The sequence below is a fragment of the Ambystoma mexicanum genome, chromosome 6p, assembly GCF_040938575.1.
Source record: "Ambystoma mexicanum isolate Mex_15411 chromosome 6p, UKY_AmexF1_1, whole genome shotgun sequence".
Classification (NCBI taxonomy): domain Eukaryota; kingdom Metazoa; phylum Chordata; class Amphibia; order Caudata; family Ambystomatidae; genus Ambystoma; species Ambystoma mexicanum.
Window position 1 is genome coordinate 61,698,820 of NC_090935.1, and position 18,261 is coordinate 61,717,080.

At 47.0% G+C, this 18,261-nt stretch overlaps 1 protein-coding gene across 2 annotated transcripts in view; it reads left to right on the top strand.

Moving 5' to 3' along the window:
- LOC138511212 (long-chain-fatty-acid--CoA ligase ACSBG2-like) overlaps positions 1 to 18,261 on the top strand; it is a 791,265-nt gene that overhangs the window by 131,276 nt on the left and 641,728 nt on the right. For both annotated transcript variants that reach the window (XM_069626739.1, XM_069626740.1), the window contains exons 2-3: positions 10,792 to 11,078; positions 12,542 to 12,630. In XM_069626739.1, the coding sequence (XP_069482840.1) occupies positions 10,792 to 11,078; positions 12,542 to 12,630 (376 nt within the window). The remainder of the gene's footprint in view (positions 1 to 10,791; positions 11,079 to 12,541; positions 12,631 to 18,261) is intronic.

An 18,261-nucleotide genomic window follows, 5' to 3' on the forward strand; every position in this document is an offset into this window, starting at 1 on the left:
AATGTAAGAGGGCTGAATACCCCTCTTAAAAGGAAGAAGTTGGAGCATTTCACACAGAAAGAAAGGCCAGACTTTATGGGGCTTCAGGAAACACATTTGCTGCGGAAAGATCAGGACAGATTAAAATTGCGGGGCTTCAACCAGATTCTCCATGCCTCAGGTCAAAGTAAAACAAAGGGAGTAGCCCTGGCCATTCTGAATACGGTGGGCTTCAGCGTCTGTGATGTGACTAGAGATAAGGAAGGGAGGTATATAGTGGTCAGGGGGAAGTATCAAGAGGCTCCCTATACAATAGCCGTGGTGTACGCTCCCAACTCCGGTCAGGAGCAGTTTCTGCAACGGATTCTAGAGGTATTAGAAGAGCAGAGTTGGGGTCAAATTGTTCTATTGGGGAATCTGAATATCGCATGGGACAGGGAAAAAGACAGGGCCGGTAGACGGGGGTAGAGGGAGGGGCGGTAATGTCTGAGGAGCTGAAAGAGAGGATTGGCAGGATGGGGATACGAGATGTCTGGAGGGAATTGAAGTGGGATGAGGATGGACATACTTTTCTGTCAGGAGTCCATGGATCACAATCTAGGATTGATTATATATGGGTGTCAGTAGGCCTAATGGGGAACATTCAGGAGGTATGCACTGGTCCAATAGGGGTAGCGGACCACAAGACGGTTTCTATGGTGATGGAGCTTGGCCGGAGGGTAAAGGGAATCTGGGGCTGGAAATTACCAGGGGCCATACTGAGGGACCTGGACATTCGGGGGCGTATTGAAGAGAAAATTAAGTTTTTTTTTTAGATAAACAGGAAGGAGGATACGGGGGAGGGGATAAGGTGGGATGCTCTCAAGGCCATGCTTAGGGGGGAGTTTATTGCGTCATCGGCCCATCGGGCGAAACAATTACAGACATTAGAAGCCCAGCTAGAGGCAGAAGTAGAGGCAGCTAGACAGGCAGCGGGAGGTACCCCTTCCTGGAAAGCAATGCGGGCCTATAGGAAAGCGGTGGGGCAACTGGAGCTCCTGCGCACGAAAAAGGCTGAGGGAGCCCTGCTAGCAGTAAGACAAAAGTATTATGCTAAGGCTAATAAATCAGCTGCACTTTTGGCGCGCCTGTTAAGGGGCAAAAGGGCGAGAAAGGCGATCACGACATTAAAGGTAGGCACGGGGGTCTGCGTTACGTGGCAGGAAGAGCTACAGGAGGCTTTAGCGGAGTATTATGATTCTCTATATGCCTCGCAGCATCCCTGCAGTGATACGCAAGAGTAATTCCTGCAAAAAGTGCATTTGGGGGAAATTGGTAGGGAAATGAGGGAATTCCTTAACCAGGAAATCTCGGAGGAGGAGGTAAGAGGAGTGATAAGAGAGCTCCCGGTACATAAAGCTCCTGGCCCGGATGGCTATACTGCAGCTTTCTATAAGCTGTTTATATCGCAACTGGCCCCGCAATTGACGTCACTATACAATTCATTCCGTCAGTCAGGCAGAATTGCCCCTTCCATGGAAGAAACCAAAGTTACCCTCATCCTTAAACCTAATAAGAGCCCAGAAGAGAGAACATCCTACTGCCCTAAAGCCTTGATTAATATCAATGCTAAGATTTATACTAAGATCCTGGCGAAGAGACTTGACTCCATCCTCCCACAATTTATACACCCCGATCAGGCCGGGTTCATTAGGGGAAGTCAAACAGCTGATAACATCAGGCCAGTGGCCCATATAGTTGAAAAAGTGCAGAAAACGAACACTCCCGCGGTCCTGGTGGCATTGGAAACGGAAAAGGCTTTTGACCGCGTGGAGTGGACGTTTCTTTTCCGGGTAATGGAAAAGATGGGCTTTGGGGGGGAGTTTATGTCAATGGTTAATGCCAACTACCAAAACCCCACGATTAGAGTGATGGTAAATGGGGCAGTCTCGAGACGGGTACATCTACAGAGAGGGACAAAACAGGGCTGCCCGCTCTCCCCATTACTCTATACGAGCTATCTAAAACCACTTTTATAAGCAATCAGGGAATCCACAGGGATATGGGGCCTTCCCTTTGGGGGGGAGCAACACAAGGTTACAGCTTTTGCTGACGATATGCTGCTTATGCTGTCGGCTCCAAGCGATTCTCTCAGGATAGCGTGACCTTGCTGGAGACTTATGGGGAGGCCTCTGGATTAAAAATGAATGTTAGCAAGTCGGAGGTCCTGAATCTAACGTTAGAAGCGGCAGAACGGGATAGGCTAAGAGGAAGCACTCTCTTCCAGTGGAGCTCGGGAGGGATTTGTTACCTGGGGATGAGAATCAGAGCTACTTTAGATGGATGGTATGCAGCAAACTTCCCCCCGCTCCTTGGGACAATTAAGAGGAAATTTCAGAGGTGGAAAGACCTAGGGGTGTCATGGCTGGGAAGGTTAGCTGCAGTGAAGATGGTCATACTCACGCGGCTATTGTATTTCTTCCAGGCAATCCCTCAGCTGGTCCCGGTGAGCTTCTTCAAGGAGTTGGGAACACTGACTAGACATTTTATTTGGGAAGGGAAAAGACCCAGGGTGGGGTCCAAGCTACTGACGGCGCCTAAGGGCAAGGGAGGTCTAGCGCTGCCAGATTTTTGGCGATATTACGAGGCAACACAACTCCGTATTATCAGGGAGTGGTTGAAGGGCGAAGAAGACACGCCAGATAAGTTATGGGTGCGGATGGATAGGTTAGTGGTGCACCGTAGCCTAGCCAAAGTGTTGTGGCTCCCGAAGGCGCATAGACCCAGTCATTTGTATCAGAGCGCTATTATCAAACTCATGGCGGACACTTGGGGCAGGCTGGCGGGCCCTGGAGGGATCACCACATTCCCGTCTCCCTCTACCCCCATTTTCGGCAATGGGGATTTCACCCCGGGGCTGCAGAAGGGGGCATTTACAAAATGGCGCGAAGGAGGCTGTAAAAAATTGGAAGGAAGGGGGGCGGAGGGGTTGTTTTCAATTTGATTGTTCTGTTGGAAAATTCAATAAAAAGAGTTTACAAAAAAAAAATCCTAAATAACTGCAACCAAATCGTTGACGCAAGGTTAACATTACATTTCCAACAATTACATTCTGTAAAAATGTATGCCTAGTGTTACCGGATTGTTTTTACCAAGAAACAAGTTGGAAACAATCCAAAATAAATCCCCAGTGTAAGACCAAGCAATCCTTGCTTGTAAAGAAATTCAAAATAAATCCAGTAAAAATGTGTTCCTGGCAGTTAGTGTTACTGGGTTGTTTTTACTGAGAAACAAGTCAGTAAAAATCCCATATAAATCCTCCAACCCAAGACAAATAAATCCTTGCTTGAAAAAAATCCAAAATAAATCCTAAATCAAGGCAAACAAATCTGAGTATTGAAAACAAGACAGAAACAATCCAAAAGCAATCCAAAAAGTGCATTTCTTTTTTTGCTAGGGGCCCTCCACCTGGGCACTGGCAGCATACTGGTGAGAGGGCCAGGAAGGTAGGCAGCAGGGACCCAGGAGCGTTTGGGGGTAGAATAACACATCTGGCGGGGATGTAGAGCCCAACAGAATGACGCCTTTTCCTGCAGGCCTCTCTCATCGAATATCTAATCCCCCACACTAACGTGAGATGGGGGTTTAGATTCTATTAAAGACAAGGAGGCGATTATTATGCATTACAATCTTTACTCTGAAACCACAGCAGCAAAGAAAATACTTTTACAAACAAAAAGTTTCCAAAACAGAACTAGATAGAATTCAATGTCAATGTATGGGGAACTCCCCAAACCATCATGGAGGACAGGTCATGCCCTGCAGGGGACCAATGAGCAGGGACCCTCCTCTACATATGTCCATTACTCTAACCCCAACCCCTCTTTCTGCAGCTGTCTTGCACCAGAAGTCCAATGAAACGGTTGAACTGCGTAGCGCGGCAAAGGATCCATCGAAACTGGAGATCTCCACCTTCCCGCAGCCTGAATCTATGCCAAAGTTCTTCTGGAGAGGACTTAATCACGCAATCCACAACTTGTAACTGCGAGCCACACTCCTGATCAGAACCTCAACTCGTAGCTGTAAGAACAAGCAAGAAGGGTGGGTGGTTGGGAAGAACAACAAACCAAAGAATGTTCTTACTTGAACCACCTGTGTACATGCGTATCACAATTGACATATATCATATCATATACAGGGTGGGAGGGTGGGATAATAATCGCCTCCTTGTCTTTAATAGAATCTAAACCCCCATCTCACGTTAGTGTGGGGGATTAGTCATTCTATGACAAGACAGGAGGCTCCTATTATGCAAGTTCAAAGCCCTTGCATCTCATTAGTACAACATGATCCATACAATAGAGCCAATAATAAATAAAATAACTAATAGGAAAAGCCTTTATTAAATTAATCAGCTGACCGCAAGAGTATTGCCTAAGACTAGGCTGCCCGAAAAACTGTCTTATAAGGCAGTCAAATCCTGCAAGAAAACAAGAAAAGTGCCAATTCCAGCGTTCCTTACAGGGCACCAAAACCAACTGGTTAAAAGAGGGGAAAACATTGAACAAAGTTCTCCTATACTAATAGGTTAGGACAAAACTCATCTGAAATAAACGCCTCCTTTGTCCAGTCAAACATTTAAAACACTTAAATTCATACCATCTTTGGGAACCTGGATAGTGTACCGAAGAAAAAATAATATGCACCTAACACTTCTAGAGATAAAGAAAAGTACCCCATACGGGTGAAAGACTTGTAGGATCCATCCCATGCATTAAAGGAAGATATCGCATTGGAAACAGGGCATGTCACATCACTACACTGGGGAACCAAGTGGGAAAGACAAATCTTCAAAAGGTAAAATGAGAGTAAAAAGACATTTTGTTAACTTGTAATAGGTCAACCCATCCTGAGCGGAGCTGAAAAGCAATAGACTTAACCCACAATTGTCTTCAGACATATGTGTATACTAAGGAGGGATGAATCCTGGAGCAGAATGGAAGAGAGGGGCCCACCTGGGAAGCTAAAGCTGTCAAAACGCCAACACGGAGACCTGCCGACCTCCCGAACTCTTGAAGGAGGACCTAGCTACCATGACAAAAGGCAGATATTTACAAACCTGATCCTTAAGAGGCCAAACTTGGCAAGGAGAAAAAATGTATCTTACATCCAATCACCACCATTATAGTGATATCTAAACCCCCTTGTAGATATACCCGGTGCTTGAACCTTGTTCTCCCTCCCTGGGTGAAAAAATCCCCATAGGATCAAAAACTAACCAAAGGAGGACACCTAAATGCCAAAGTCTTAGCCAGACTCTAAACTGTAAAGCTCTGAGCACTAAACAGTTAAACTGAAGTTGCCCACCAGAAGAAGTCTAACCTCTATATCAGCCAATTTTGAAGATCCATGAAGCTCACAGCACCCTGAGCTGGCACCTTATTGCAAAACAAACTCTTGTGAAAAAAGCAGGTGACTAGGAGAACCAAGTCACTAAGTAAACATACATATCCCAGCCCTTTGAGAATCGTACTGGCAGACACCTTCTGATAGTTAATGTAGAGACGCTGGAACGCATCGTGATAGAGGGTCTTAATAACTTGGATGGGAGATTAGTATCACTCCCAGACCCCTCTATCCCACCAAGGGATATTAAGCCTTCACAAATGAGGAGAACCCTCCGCTCACTTATCCAAGGGAAAACCTTGCAACCTAGAAGAAGGCTATCCTGAGGACCATTAAGGCCCCACTTTACATCCTTAAGAGAAATAAATACATTCTAACCCCTCTAACCAATCCCCTGACCGTGGACAGCCTCCGCTTAACTTATTGAAATACCAGGAATTTGCGCAAAGGAAAAGAACTGGCGAGAGGGAAATGCACAGTGCGAGTTTGCACAGGTCACGAGCCAGAACTCCTGTAAAAAGGAAACAGAAACCATCGGGAGCAACAAGAGGTGTATATCATGATGCAATCTCCCCCAGGGATGGCGAGAAGGGGAATGAGGGGGAAAAAGACTCCTGTATAATTATTAATGCCCCGCAAATGTAGGGCTGTGAAAGAAAATCAGGGACACTGTCCCCACAAACCCTGAGGTCTGAGTTGCTGTATTCGTGTGAGGGTGACTGGCCACTAAGGGAATCAGGTGAAGGAAAAAAATTAAACACATTGTCCATAGCAAAACAGTACATATATAGTACTACGAACCCACAGGTATACGAGTGGTGCTTATCACTACTATGAACAGTAGAGAGAGGTGTTCACTTATCGATCTCAGCAGGATAAAGACTTATTCAAACCTTTCCAAAATTAGGAATCTGTATCAGTAGGGTCAGCACTAATATGAAAAACAGCACTCTATTCGCTGCACTGTAGAAAATTATATATATATAAATATATATATATATATATATACACACACCGAAAGAGGTCAAGCAACGCTCTAGAGGGTACAGAAACCTGCTTAAACTCCTCGAGCAGAGGAGAAATTGCAACACACTGTTAGACGGTTAGCTGAACCATAGGCCAAGCTTTGGGAGGAAACATGGGCAGGTGCCATAAAGTTATTATTTGGCCATTCGGCTATCCAAAACCATCAAGTGTTTCCAAACACTTCCTCCAAGTAGAACAGGGTTGCTCAAGTTGCCATGCAACAAACTGAACAGTTACCCTCGAGCTGACCCTGTCTCCACCAATAGTCCAATAGAATAATGAATGTCCATGGGACACATAGTAAGGGAAACACGTCTCCACTAAAGAGAGCCTCGAGCCCTGCAGACCTCAATAGAGGCAAATCGCATCATCTTTTCATCCTTATGTTGGGAGAAAAATACTGCAGCTTAACCAGCCCCGGTATTGGGTGGAGCAATTGATATCGGGGAAAGCAAACCTAAGGAAAGGACTGAGTTGTCCTGCAACTAACTAAGGTAAAGGGCGACAGAATTTTAACTAAAAGACGAAGGTTAACACCAGAGTGATGGCTAGAGAGGAAAGTAAGACCGCCCATTATGGGTCTGTGTACAACAACCTTTATACACTCTTTTCTTTAAAGTACTCAATAAATAATATAAAATATATAAAATATGTATATAAGATATCCAAAGAAGAGGGGTTACGCCCTCACAGGGGTCCGGACCCCCGGCCTTTATAGAAGCTGATACCTACTGAGCTATGCAGGCTACAGACCTTTCTGAAGATGCCAATGTGTTCCAGTCATCACTTAAACATAATGTTTATCAAAGTACACTGAGTTAGTGCATCTCAACTGCTCACCCTAGCAGGGTGTGGCAACGAGCAGTACACGAGGGGGCACCTCGCCGTAAAACTCAGGCAAAACCTGAAACCGAGCAGGTTATGGTATGCTTACAGAAAAAACAATGACATCTGCCATATGCAGCACTTAAGCAAAGTTGCCAACCTTAAGGGAGGAAAAACACTGAACAAGTGCACCTCCAACTGCTCGCCCGAGCAGGGCGTGATAACCAGCAGTACACGAGGGGTAGAACTCAGGCAAAACCTGAACTTGAGCAGGGTATGGCACATGCCAGTTACTGTAATCATCAAAGTTGCCAACTTTAAGGGAGGAAACACTGAGAAGTGTACTGCAAACTGCTCACCCTAGCAGGGTGTGGAACCAGGCGTATATGAGGGGCCACCTCGCAGCAAAAAACACAGGCAAGACCCGCCCCCGAGCAGGTGACGATACTTAACCTGGGAGAAAAAGACATCTGCCACCAGCCGCCCTTAAACAAAACTGCCAAGTTTAAGGGAGGAATACACTGAGCCAATGTACCTGAAACTGCTCACCCCAGCAGGGTGTGTAAATCAGCAGCAGACGAGGGGTTAACCTCGCAATAGAACTCGGGCAGAACCTGAAACCGAAACAGGGTATGGCACCTACAGTGAAGGCAAATCACCCATGCCGTGAGCCGCACTTAAATAAATAAATAAATAAATAAAACCAGCAGCATGGCAGAATATGAGGCTCTTCCGTAGGCGAACTGGTGTAAATATAAGCTGAACATATCAAATTAAAACATGACATAAAATACCCACTTTTAAATATATATATATATATATATATATATATATATATATATATATATATATATATAAACACATGTAACTACATATACATATAAATACACATCCATATGTATACACTTGCAATGGCGGGCAGCGAACCCAGCTCTCTCAGTATGGTAAACCGGCAACCTTCCCCTTGAGCTATGTCACTTGTGTGCTGAAACAGAAGCATATATGCTCATTAACGAGCTACACCAACGAAATGAGGGCCTAGCAAACTGCCTCCCAGCCGGGTCCCAAGAACATACCTGACCTGTGTGCATTTGGTTTCAAACGCGAGCAGCGTATAAAAGAAAACCACACACACACACACACGCGACGCGTGTGAAGAGAAATGAAACTACATGGAGCTGTATTGCCACCGTGACAAACATATGGGCAATGCGCACTGGACTTGCCATGTTATTATTACACACAAGTTAAACACCGAAGGTAGGATACGAACCTGTGTAACAGGCCATGTTATTACCCCAAGCTGGATCCAAGTGCAGTGAGCTATGTGAGAGAACCCACACTTCCCCTGAGGGGAAAGAATGTTAAAACACACGTGGGCAGAGCGCGCTGGCTCCGGAGACTGGAGGCAGCCACGCTAAAATAAACAAACCTCCCCTGAAGGGAAAGAATCCCACGTGTCGCCGCCTGAGATTTATGAGGCAGGTGACTGTGATTTCACTGAACACGCTCACTGCACTCAGCCAATTACTCATAGTACAAGAAAATACAACACTCTTTCACTGGTACAGTGCAATAAATCACTTTCAATATACATAAATAACAGAAAATAACACTCTAAACTCCATAAATTCAACACGAAGTCAAGAACTATGAGGAGTGACTTAGCTTGTGGATTTCAGCAGCAAAGAAAGAGAGGTTGGGGTTAGAGTAATGGACATATGTAGAGGAGGGTCCCTGCTCATTGGTCCCCTGCAGGGCATGACCTGTCCTCCATGATGGTTTGGGGAGTTCCCCATACATTGACATTGAACTCTATCTAGTTCTGTTGTGGAAACTTTTTGTTTGTAAAAGTATTTTCTTTGCTGCTGTGGTTTCAGAGTAAAGATTGTAATGCATAATATGAGCCTCCTGTCTTGTCATAGAATCCCATTCCACCAAACAGATGTTACAGTATTTTACCACAAATATGTAGATGGCGTGTGGGTGTAGGTAATTAAAAAGCTGGGGGTCTGGGGAGGTAGAAGGGGGTGCGGGTGGCCACTCCCGGATTTAAGTGAGATACAATGTGGTAAAAAGGAAAATTGGGTGAAATGGGATTCGAGGAAATCCCTGTGAGGAAATGGCGTAGCGGCACCAAACCCAGTGGCATGACTGTGTAGAGTGGGATGAACCTGTTCCCAGCAAACACACCCCTTCTTCCAGAGCCTGAATATGACCCAGCTCCAAGGAGGTGGCCAGCCAAGCACACGAAAAGGAGACCTCTGGGCCACGCGAGCGAGTTGCTTCACTATGCGGCTAGTAGTCTTGACCAAAGTTGCTCAATAAATATTCTTTAAAATTCCCAATTTGCATCACACTCCCCCTTGCGTACTATTCAAACAGCATCACAAAAGTAAGAATTGCAATTTGCGACTGTGGGCACTTTTTCATTGGTGCCCAGTACAGTAACATAGTGGCAGCTTGTTGATCGAGTATAGCAATTTGGGCAAATGAGTCTGATTTTACTTGTGCCGATCTGTCTCCAAAGGTTCATGCTAAGTTTAAGTTTGCACCATGTCTTGTAATCTGTAGCAATATCTTTCCTTTATATTCATACAAAGTCAATAACATGTCAATGTTATGTATCTGTGGGAATAGCTGTTGGAGATTTGGTGAACTGCAGCCCATGTCACATTTTCATTGGTTCCCTTGGCCCACTCTTATCCAATGTGGCAGCATGTGTTGGCTGTTTAGTGAACTGCGGCAGTAAATGTCCATGTAATCCTTGTGTGCACGTTTTCACCTTTAGGAGTCGGCTATTGGAGATAACCGCTGTAAGGTACAGCTTCCATTCCAAGATGGCGCCCATGACAAAATACTGCTTTAATTAAATGTTATGGAATGGGAGCATAGTCATTCATGAAAATGATTTGTTATTTATATAGTGAGTGCTCTACAGAGAACATATTTACATACAATATCACACAACCGAAGTTGGTATACAATTATCGAACGAGTAAGGATGGCAGGCTGAGTTAGCCTTGCCGGGATTCGAGCCTGGGACCTGCAGATCAAACACAGATCGTAGCAGCGGGCGCTCAACCCACTGAGTGCATTTTCCGGCTAGTTATATAATATGAAATGACATTATTAAACCGCATTGTAATTGTATTGTATTGTATTTTATTCATATAGCGCTCCTAGCCCTGAGGCATCTGGGCACAATATTGAATAATTAAGCACAGTATTCCACACATACTCACAATAGTGCAGAGTTTGCAGCACACTGCCCACATGTGGACACTGGGATCCTCCAAGTGCATGGAGGCCTCATAAAAGGCCTCAGTCATCAATATGTTAGGCTTCAGATGTGCCCCCTGCTACCCCATGGCTTTATGTTCAGTTGCGTGTTCGCTTACGATTGATTGTTTCGCATAAGGTGATGCTTTTGCTTTGTAACTGCTTTTAGGTTTGAAATGAACGAAAATAAATTCCTGGTGTGTTCTGATTGGCAAGCAATTCATAGGGAGAGAGGCCTACCTCGAGCAGAGAAACCCCCTTGACTTCTCTGTAACTTGGTGTCACCCAATGTAGGAAACATGTCCTCGGTGGACCTTGAGGATGAAGAGTGCACAGACGTTCAACTGGCCCTAGCAGACTGTCTCTGGACGACAGCTCGCGACGGGGCGGTCCGGCTGCGTATGGAAGAGACGGGGATAGCAGCAGAACCTCCGATAACCACACTCCAGTTGTTTCAGCGGACGGTGCAACTGTGCGGTAATAAGCCCGCACTGGCTACGAAAAGAGGCGGGCAGTGGGAAACGACCACCTATCTACAGTATTACCAGCAATGCCGGGCTGCAGCCAAGAGCTTTTTGCTGGTAAGGCCACCACCGGTACCACCGTCATGAGCAGCATCCGCCAAGGTGGAAGAGGGTGATAATGATGGAAGGGTGTTGGAGTTAGTCAGGGTTTATTATCACAGTCCGGACCCTCATTACCAGTTTGGCAACGTACTGGTACAGTTTCCGAACCGCCAAACTATAAGTATGTCGGTAGGGGAACTGAGCTACTGACCGGCCTAACCTGACGGGAGTTCAGGCCCCTACCGGCATGGTTTTCACTGAATCACTGGCACCGCTAGCAACAGTGCCGGTGCTCCAGGTTTCCCATGAGACTCCATGGGAATGGGAAATAACCGTACTGCCGACACCTGGGATATCCCGCTAGCACTGGGCTGTCAGGCGGCGGTAACAGGTTTTACCGGCAACCTCGTAATGAGGCCCTGTCTCTCCTCTGTAGATGTTTGCCCGATGTCAATGAACTTTTGGGTGTCTGAACTTTCCAGTCCACAGACGCAGGAGAAAGTTCTCTGCACATTTGAAAGCGCATCCCGTTTGTGAATCTGAAAACCACTTTTAAATGTGTAGAAACGCCCCCCGATTAGCACAAATGGGGTGAGAAAAGGCCTCTGAGTAGGTGCACCTGAGATGCGCTCATTCAGATGTCCTTTCTGGATTGGAACGCGCCTTCTTTTGACGCAAGCGATGAGAAGCCCTGTGTGTTTTTCTCCCTTGGTGCCTGCGCACAGATGGCTCTATGGTGGAGGGCGTGGGGGCTCCATCTCTTGGGAAGGAGGTTGGTTGGTTGATACAACATGGGCATGTTTCTGGAATCCCCTCCCTCCCACTGTAAGGGGCTTGGATTTTGAGTTCAAGGATGTCTCTTTTGTCAACAGGTGGAGGAGGATGGAGTTGGGCTCATAGAGACTTGGAGGACACACAGAGGTTCTGGTTCGTCCCTGTTGCTGAACTCAATATTCTGGGGATGGGGGAGAACCGAAAATCCTGTGGAGGGGACAATGCGGGTGAAAGCAATGTTTCTGGTTTCTGACGACAAGAAGGGCCAGACCTTGACTGATGGGCTGGGTTGCAGGTCAGGGGGAGGATTTTGAGGATTGATTGGGGGTCTGTGAGGTCAGCTCAGAGATGTGTAGTTTGGGCCGAGGTTTCTACAAAAGCAAAGGAGATGTGGCAAGCTCGATGGATATGTTTCATGGTGGGGATGGCGGATCGGATGTTGACATGAGATGTAGGCCCCAGTGTTATGGAGTTGCATGTGTATAAGGTGACAGTGCCCAGAATAGAGCTTGTGGCTTGCAGGCGTGCAGCCTTCTGATCCAATGGCTGTCTCGCTATTGCAATGGCCAGTCATCAGCTCTCCATGGGGCCTCCCAAAGCCTACTTAAGGGTGTTGTCTTTGAAGCTCCTCAGGTGTTGGTGCTGGTCTTCACATGGTCTCCACTTCAGACTCAATGATACCAGCATTCTCTTTATCCCCGCAGCTCGGGCTGGAGCCGTTCCATGGCGTTGGGATCCTGGGCTTCAACTCTGCTGAATGGTTCATTGCTGATATAGGAGCCATCATGGCCGGGTAAGATCCCCATTCAGCCCTGTTTATCACAGCATCCTAGTCTCTCTCTCTCTGTCTCTGTCTCTGTCTCTCTGTCTCTCTGTCTTTCTGTCTTTCTGTCTCTGTCTCTGTCTTTCTGTCTCTGTCTCTGTCTCTGTCTCTCTCCCTCTCACCCTCCTTATCCCTTCCACTCCCACTGTCTGTGCTTTAGTGAGAAAGCCTCTCTGGGCACCGCTGCTCCCCCTCTCACTGAAGGCATTCTGGGGTGCGAGGTAAGGAGTCTCGCTGACGTTTGGAAAGTAGTGGCTGAGAGGGGGACCCAGGACTGTTTATTCAGGGGGACCAGATTTTCACAATCAAAAGCGGGGATTTGCCAGCAATATTAAAGTAGGGCTACACTTGAGTAGGGCAGGAGTGAACGGGGTAGCAATATAAAAGGAGGGCTACACTTGAGTAGGGCAGGAGTGAACGGGGTAGCAATATAAAAGGAGGGCTACACTTGAGTAGCGCAGGGGTGAGCAGGGTAGCAATATAAAGGTAGGGCTACACTTGAGTGGCACAGGGGTGAGCGGCGTAGCAATATAAAAGGAGGGCCACACTTGAGTAGCGCAGGGGTGAGCAGGGTAGCAATATAAAGGTAGGGCTACACTTGAGTGGCACAGGGGTGAGCGGCGTAGCAATATAAAAGTAGGGCCACACTTGAGTAGCGCAGTGGTGAGCAGGGTAGCAATATAAAAGGAGGGCCACACTTGAGTAGCGCAGTGGTGAGCAGGGTAGCAATATAAAAGGAGGGCCACACTTGAATAGCGCAGTGGTGAGCAGGGTAGCAATATAAAAGGAGGGCCACACTTGAATAGCGCAGGGGTGAGCAGGGTAGCAATATAAAAGGAGGGCTACACTTGAGTAGTGCAGGGGTGAGCAGGGGTAGCCATAGGGGCCTCTCTAGTGTGTAGTGTCATAACTTTGGCAGTGATGACATCATCAACCTCATCTGAATTGGAAAGTGCCCAACTTGAAGGCCTGCCTTTAAAGTGCTATTGCATTGATGTGAATGTAACCTCTGCTGCAGCATTTTCTTTCCACTCAGGGATATGTGCAGGCAGATCGCCATCCAGGGAAGTGCTCCTAAGCGCCAGGTGTTATCAGGGTTCCACATGTGAGTAGGATGGTTACTGCATGTCGCCTCCACCCTTCTTCCACCCGCAACACAGTGCTCGCTCCCTTTTAGCTAGAGCCACTGCAGGCGTTTCTGACAGCGCCTTGAAGGTTTGGTGGGGGCTGCATTTTGTATGTTTAAAGGTAGAATGAGAGCAGCATCAACTAGGGGTTCCCCAGAGGTGGGCCCAAGCTTAATATTTGGAGACACACATTGTCATTGCGTGTGTCCTGCAGGAATGTCTCCATCGCCATCAGGGTGCATTTTCCATATACAGCGAACTGAGGGTGTTGTAGCTATGCACTGTGGGGGGCTGTGGTATTCTGACAGCTCTTGTAAGAGCCCAGAGGAAGAGCCAGGCTGGATGGTCTACAGCTGAGCGTGTTATTTTCGATGCTGTGTTAATTAATAGCATTTGTGCCTACTGGAACAAAGGCATGGGACCATAGCAGTGCCAACCAATCAGTGGTGAGCATGCACAAATAAACTATGTTTTAGTACTCACAGAAGAATCACTCATTGGTTCTAATTGGAGCAGGACTATTTCCAAGAAGCAATTTAACTGTATACATTTCAAATGACCACTTCAGGTACAAATAGTAGTCACAATCAAATTGTTCCACTGGCCTTACTCGGCAAACCACATTACCAAACCCCAGTATAACCAGGCACACTCTTTCCTATTATACCTTTCCAAAATGCAACAATGAGAGAGGGGAATTGCTCAAATAACACCAGTGATGGTACCTGGATGCTTTGCATAAAAACAAGGGGCATGTCGGGAACATAGGAATGACCACGGATCTCTATATTTGACAACTATGTGTGGGATAAATGTGTTGTATGCCTGAATCACTAAGCATGTAATGTGCACTGGGCTTGGGGCCAATTTACCTTTTTGCAAAACTTCCCCTAACACTAAAGTGTTTGTAACCATGAGCCATTTATACTCCTTGGGGAATCCTCAGAGTTTTTATGTGAGGATGAAATGGCTGTGACAACGGCGGCTGTGAAGCTAAACTGATGGCATTCGTCATCGGATCCGGTGACATCCTTCGTAGTGTATACTACTGCATTTCAAACAAACCTACTAACAAAATCAAGGAACATTCTTTCGTCTTCTGGGTGACATTCCTTTAATAACGGGTGCCGCGCCTTGAAGTGGCCGAGTCAAGGCGAATGCATTTCGGACTGGTCGTCCATTACCAGTGCTAGCTCTGTCTACCTGGGCGATGGGTCAACAGTGGGTAATACCTTCTTTGTCGTGTTTTGGAGTACTCAATACCAAAATAAATCTGTAATCCGCCTGAAGACTGTTCCTCCAAAGAACGAAAGACCTGCGTTCCAAACAATCAATGGCTGTCACATGCTTTGATAGGACAGTCAACTCAGTCATGGCTACAAGAGCACCTAGTACCAAGAGGGACATGATGGACAGGGCAGCCCTGGTGTGCAGTAACACAATTGGGGCAAAAAAGTTGTCTGTAAAAAATGTTGCGGCAATAATGCTGTGGTTTAACCCGGTAAAGGTGTACCCATTATACCATATGGGAGCCGGGATTGCGGGTGTCCCCCGTTCCCCTTAAATGGTATAATGGGTCCGGGGGTGTCCCCCGCACCCATTACCTGGATTGCGGGGGTAGAAATGGGCAGCAAAACCCCTGCCCATTTGCCGCGATTTATTGTGGAAATGGCCATTTTTGCTGCAATTTTAACACATGGAACCGCAGCCCCAGAACAGAGCACAGGTGAGTACGCAGTATCTGTCTAAAGGTCAAAGGGGAGTGGGGGGGTAGTGTGAAGCCAGACCACTTAGTACCGGCTGGAACAGACTGGCACCAGACCTGTACATGAACAGTGGGACGTGCGCGACCTGCGCGACCAAGGGGACTATGCGGAAGGAACCTATACGAGTGACACCGAAGCCCAAGGAAGCATGGAAAGATGCCAGTAGCCCGTATACACAACTGGGGTGGACATACAAATGTGTGTACCTACGGATTTGCAGTAAACTCCCCCTATGAGTCCACCAGCTGGGAGCACCATGGAAGGACCATCAATGGGCAAACATGAGCAAGGGCCACAGCAGACAATAGAGATGGAAGCAACATAGGTACATATAGTGAACTCTTGAAATATTCCCAGCATAAAATAAGAACTGACAAATAGGAGGCCACCCTCTATGTTCACCTTCACAGCTCGCAGATAATTTTGTCCCACTGCTGCCAGAATAACACTGAGACAGAAATGCACTCTGCCTTTATTATGGCCTGATCTGAAGAGGGCTCTTAAAGTAAATATGCATTAGCACCTGGTGGGGGGGTGGGTTGGGGCCAGGCGGATTCCCTGCCAATCAGGAGGCTCGGAACAGGGGCTTGAACGCCACCACTCCGAGCTTCCTGGGAAGAGGGAGGCTGCTATTCCCCAGAAAGTAAGTCTGCACAGTGCTCCCAGAACTCGCCTTCTCCCCACGCCCAACCCCAATTTCCACATCCCTCAATCGACCACAACCCACTAACCAGAGTGGAAGCCACCGTGGAAGTTGTTCTACAAGCCCCCACTATGACCTCCGCCCGGATGGGACAAAACTGGGGAAAAAGGCAACGTTGCATAAAAAACCCCAGAGCAGTATGTGGAGGGTTCCGGTTTGCAAACTGAGCTCCGTGGGTGTAGAATTGCAGCCGAGGAAAACAAAGCCTCACCAAGAGAAAGCAGTGTGTGAGTCTTAAGAGACCCGTAACAGCAAAAACCTCCATAGGGAAAGTAACAAAAGGAGGTCACAAAGTGTCCGGAAAACACAGAGCAGACACTGGCAAAAAGGAGCGAAGGAAGAAAACAAAAGCGCTCCCTTCCGACCGGCAGATATGAGACCAGAGGTATAGATAATGCTCACAAAGAGGGGCGAGCAAGGTAGCAGAATAACGGAACGTAACAAAGCACAGAAAGGATGGGTCACATATGCCGACAGGGCGGCAATCCATGGAAAACAGAAGTAAGAACAAGAAACGGGAAGAAAAGGAATAAGGATCGTGCGGGGGCGACAGAAAAACCAGAAAACACAAGAGCGTATAGCAACAAGCAACCAGGAAAGAGGAATCGTGACAAAAACAGTTGCAACGCGATGCGGAAGAGTGACTAATAAGCCGTTCTTCCGTATCGGGTAACAACTAGACTGCTGAATTAGGTACAGGGTGATGGACCCCCTGCGTTCCCTAACGGGGCCAAATGCGCCATGAACCGAAGCGGCGCATGACAGTAGTATGGCCCCCTCCCAGCCGCACACCCCCTGGCTTACCGGGATGGGCATGATGAAAACGGCAAAGAAGAACGGGAGCTCGGATATGAGAGAGAGGTTCCCATGAATCTTCGGAGTCTGGAAATCCCTTCCAATGGAACAGATACTCTAACCGACCCCTTTTGTATCTAGAATCTCTCAATTCTGCCACTTCAAACTGATCCTCAGTCCCCAAGGGAGTCGGAATAGAGGCAGTACCAGAGGACTGTGATGGGTCTGCACTCTTAAGCAATGAGGAATGAAACACCGGGTGCACTTTGCGCATACTAAGGGGTAACTGGAGACGAAAAGCAACCGGGTTGATTTTAGTCAGGATAGGAAATGGCCCTATATAGCGTGGAGATAATTTGGTATGGTGCAGCCATCTTGGTAAGTATTTTGTGGAAAGCCACACCTTGGACCCCACCTTCCAATCCGGAACCTCCTGGCGGTGCTTGTCTGCATGTAACTTGCAATTAAGAAGACTGTAAGATAGACAGAGTTTTGCCGCCTTGTGCGCTTCTTGTATTTTGGTGAGACCAAACTCGACTGCCAGCAAAGCAGATTGTATTTGTGCTATTGTGAGAATCGAGCGGTGATGATACCCATATGTGCAATAAAAGGGTGAAACCCCAATAGCGGTATGCTTTGTGTTACTGTAAGTAAATTCTGCTGTGGGTAATAACGACACCCAGTTGTCTTTCTCGAAGTTGGTATAGCTGCAGAGATATTGTTCCAGGGTGCTATTTAGTCTTTCTGTCTGACCATTTGTGTGTGGGTGGTACCCGGAAGATAGACCCTGCTCGATACCCAGGTTTTTACAAAGGGACTTCCAGAACCTGGAGATATATTGGCTTCCCCGATCAGAAATTATCTTGTCAGGAAGCCCATGGAGCCTAAATATGTCCTTGATGAATGTTTCTGCCATTTCTTCTACTGTAGGCAAACCATGACGCGGGGAAAAATGTGCCATCTTAGATAGGGTATCCACCGTTACCATTATGCAAGAGCATCCTTGTGATGTAGGTAAATCCACAATAAAGTCAGTCGAGACGTGACTCCAAGGACGATCCGGAACGGAACTTGGTTCCAACAATACCAGCGGTTTGGAGGTGTTATACTTGCTTCTGCTACAAACCCCACAGGATTTCACATATTGTTTCACCTCTGCTGTCATCCCCGGCCAGTAGAAATCTCGACATACTAGGTCAAGAGTCCCTTT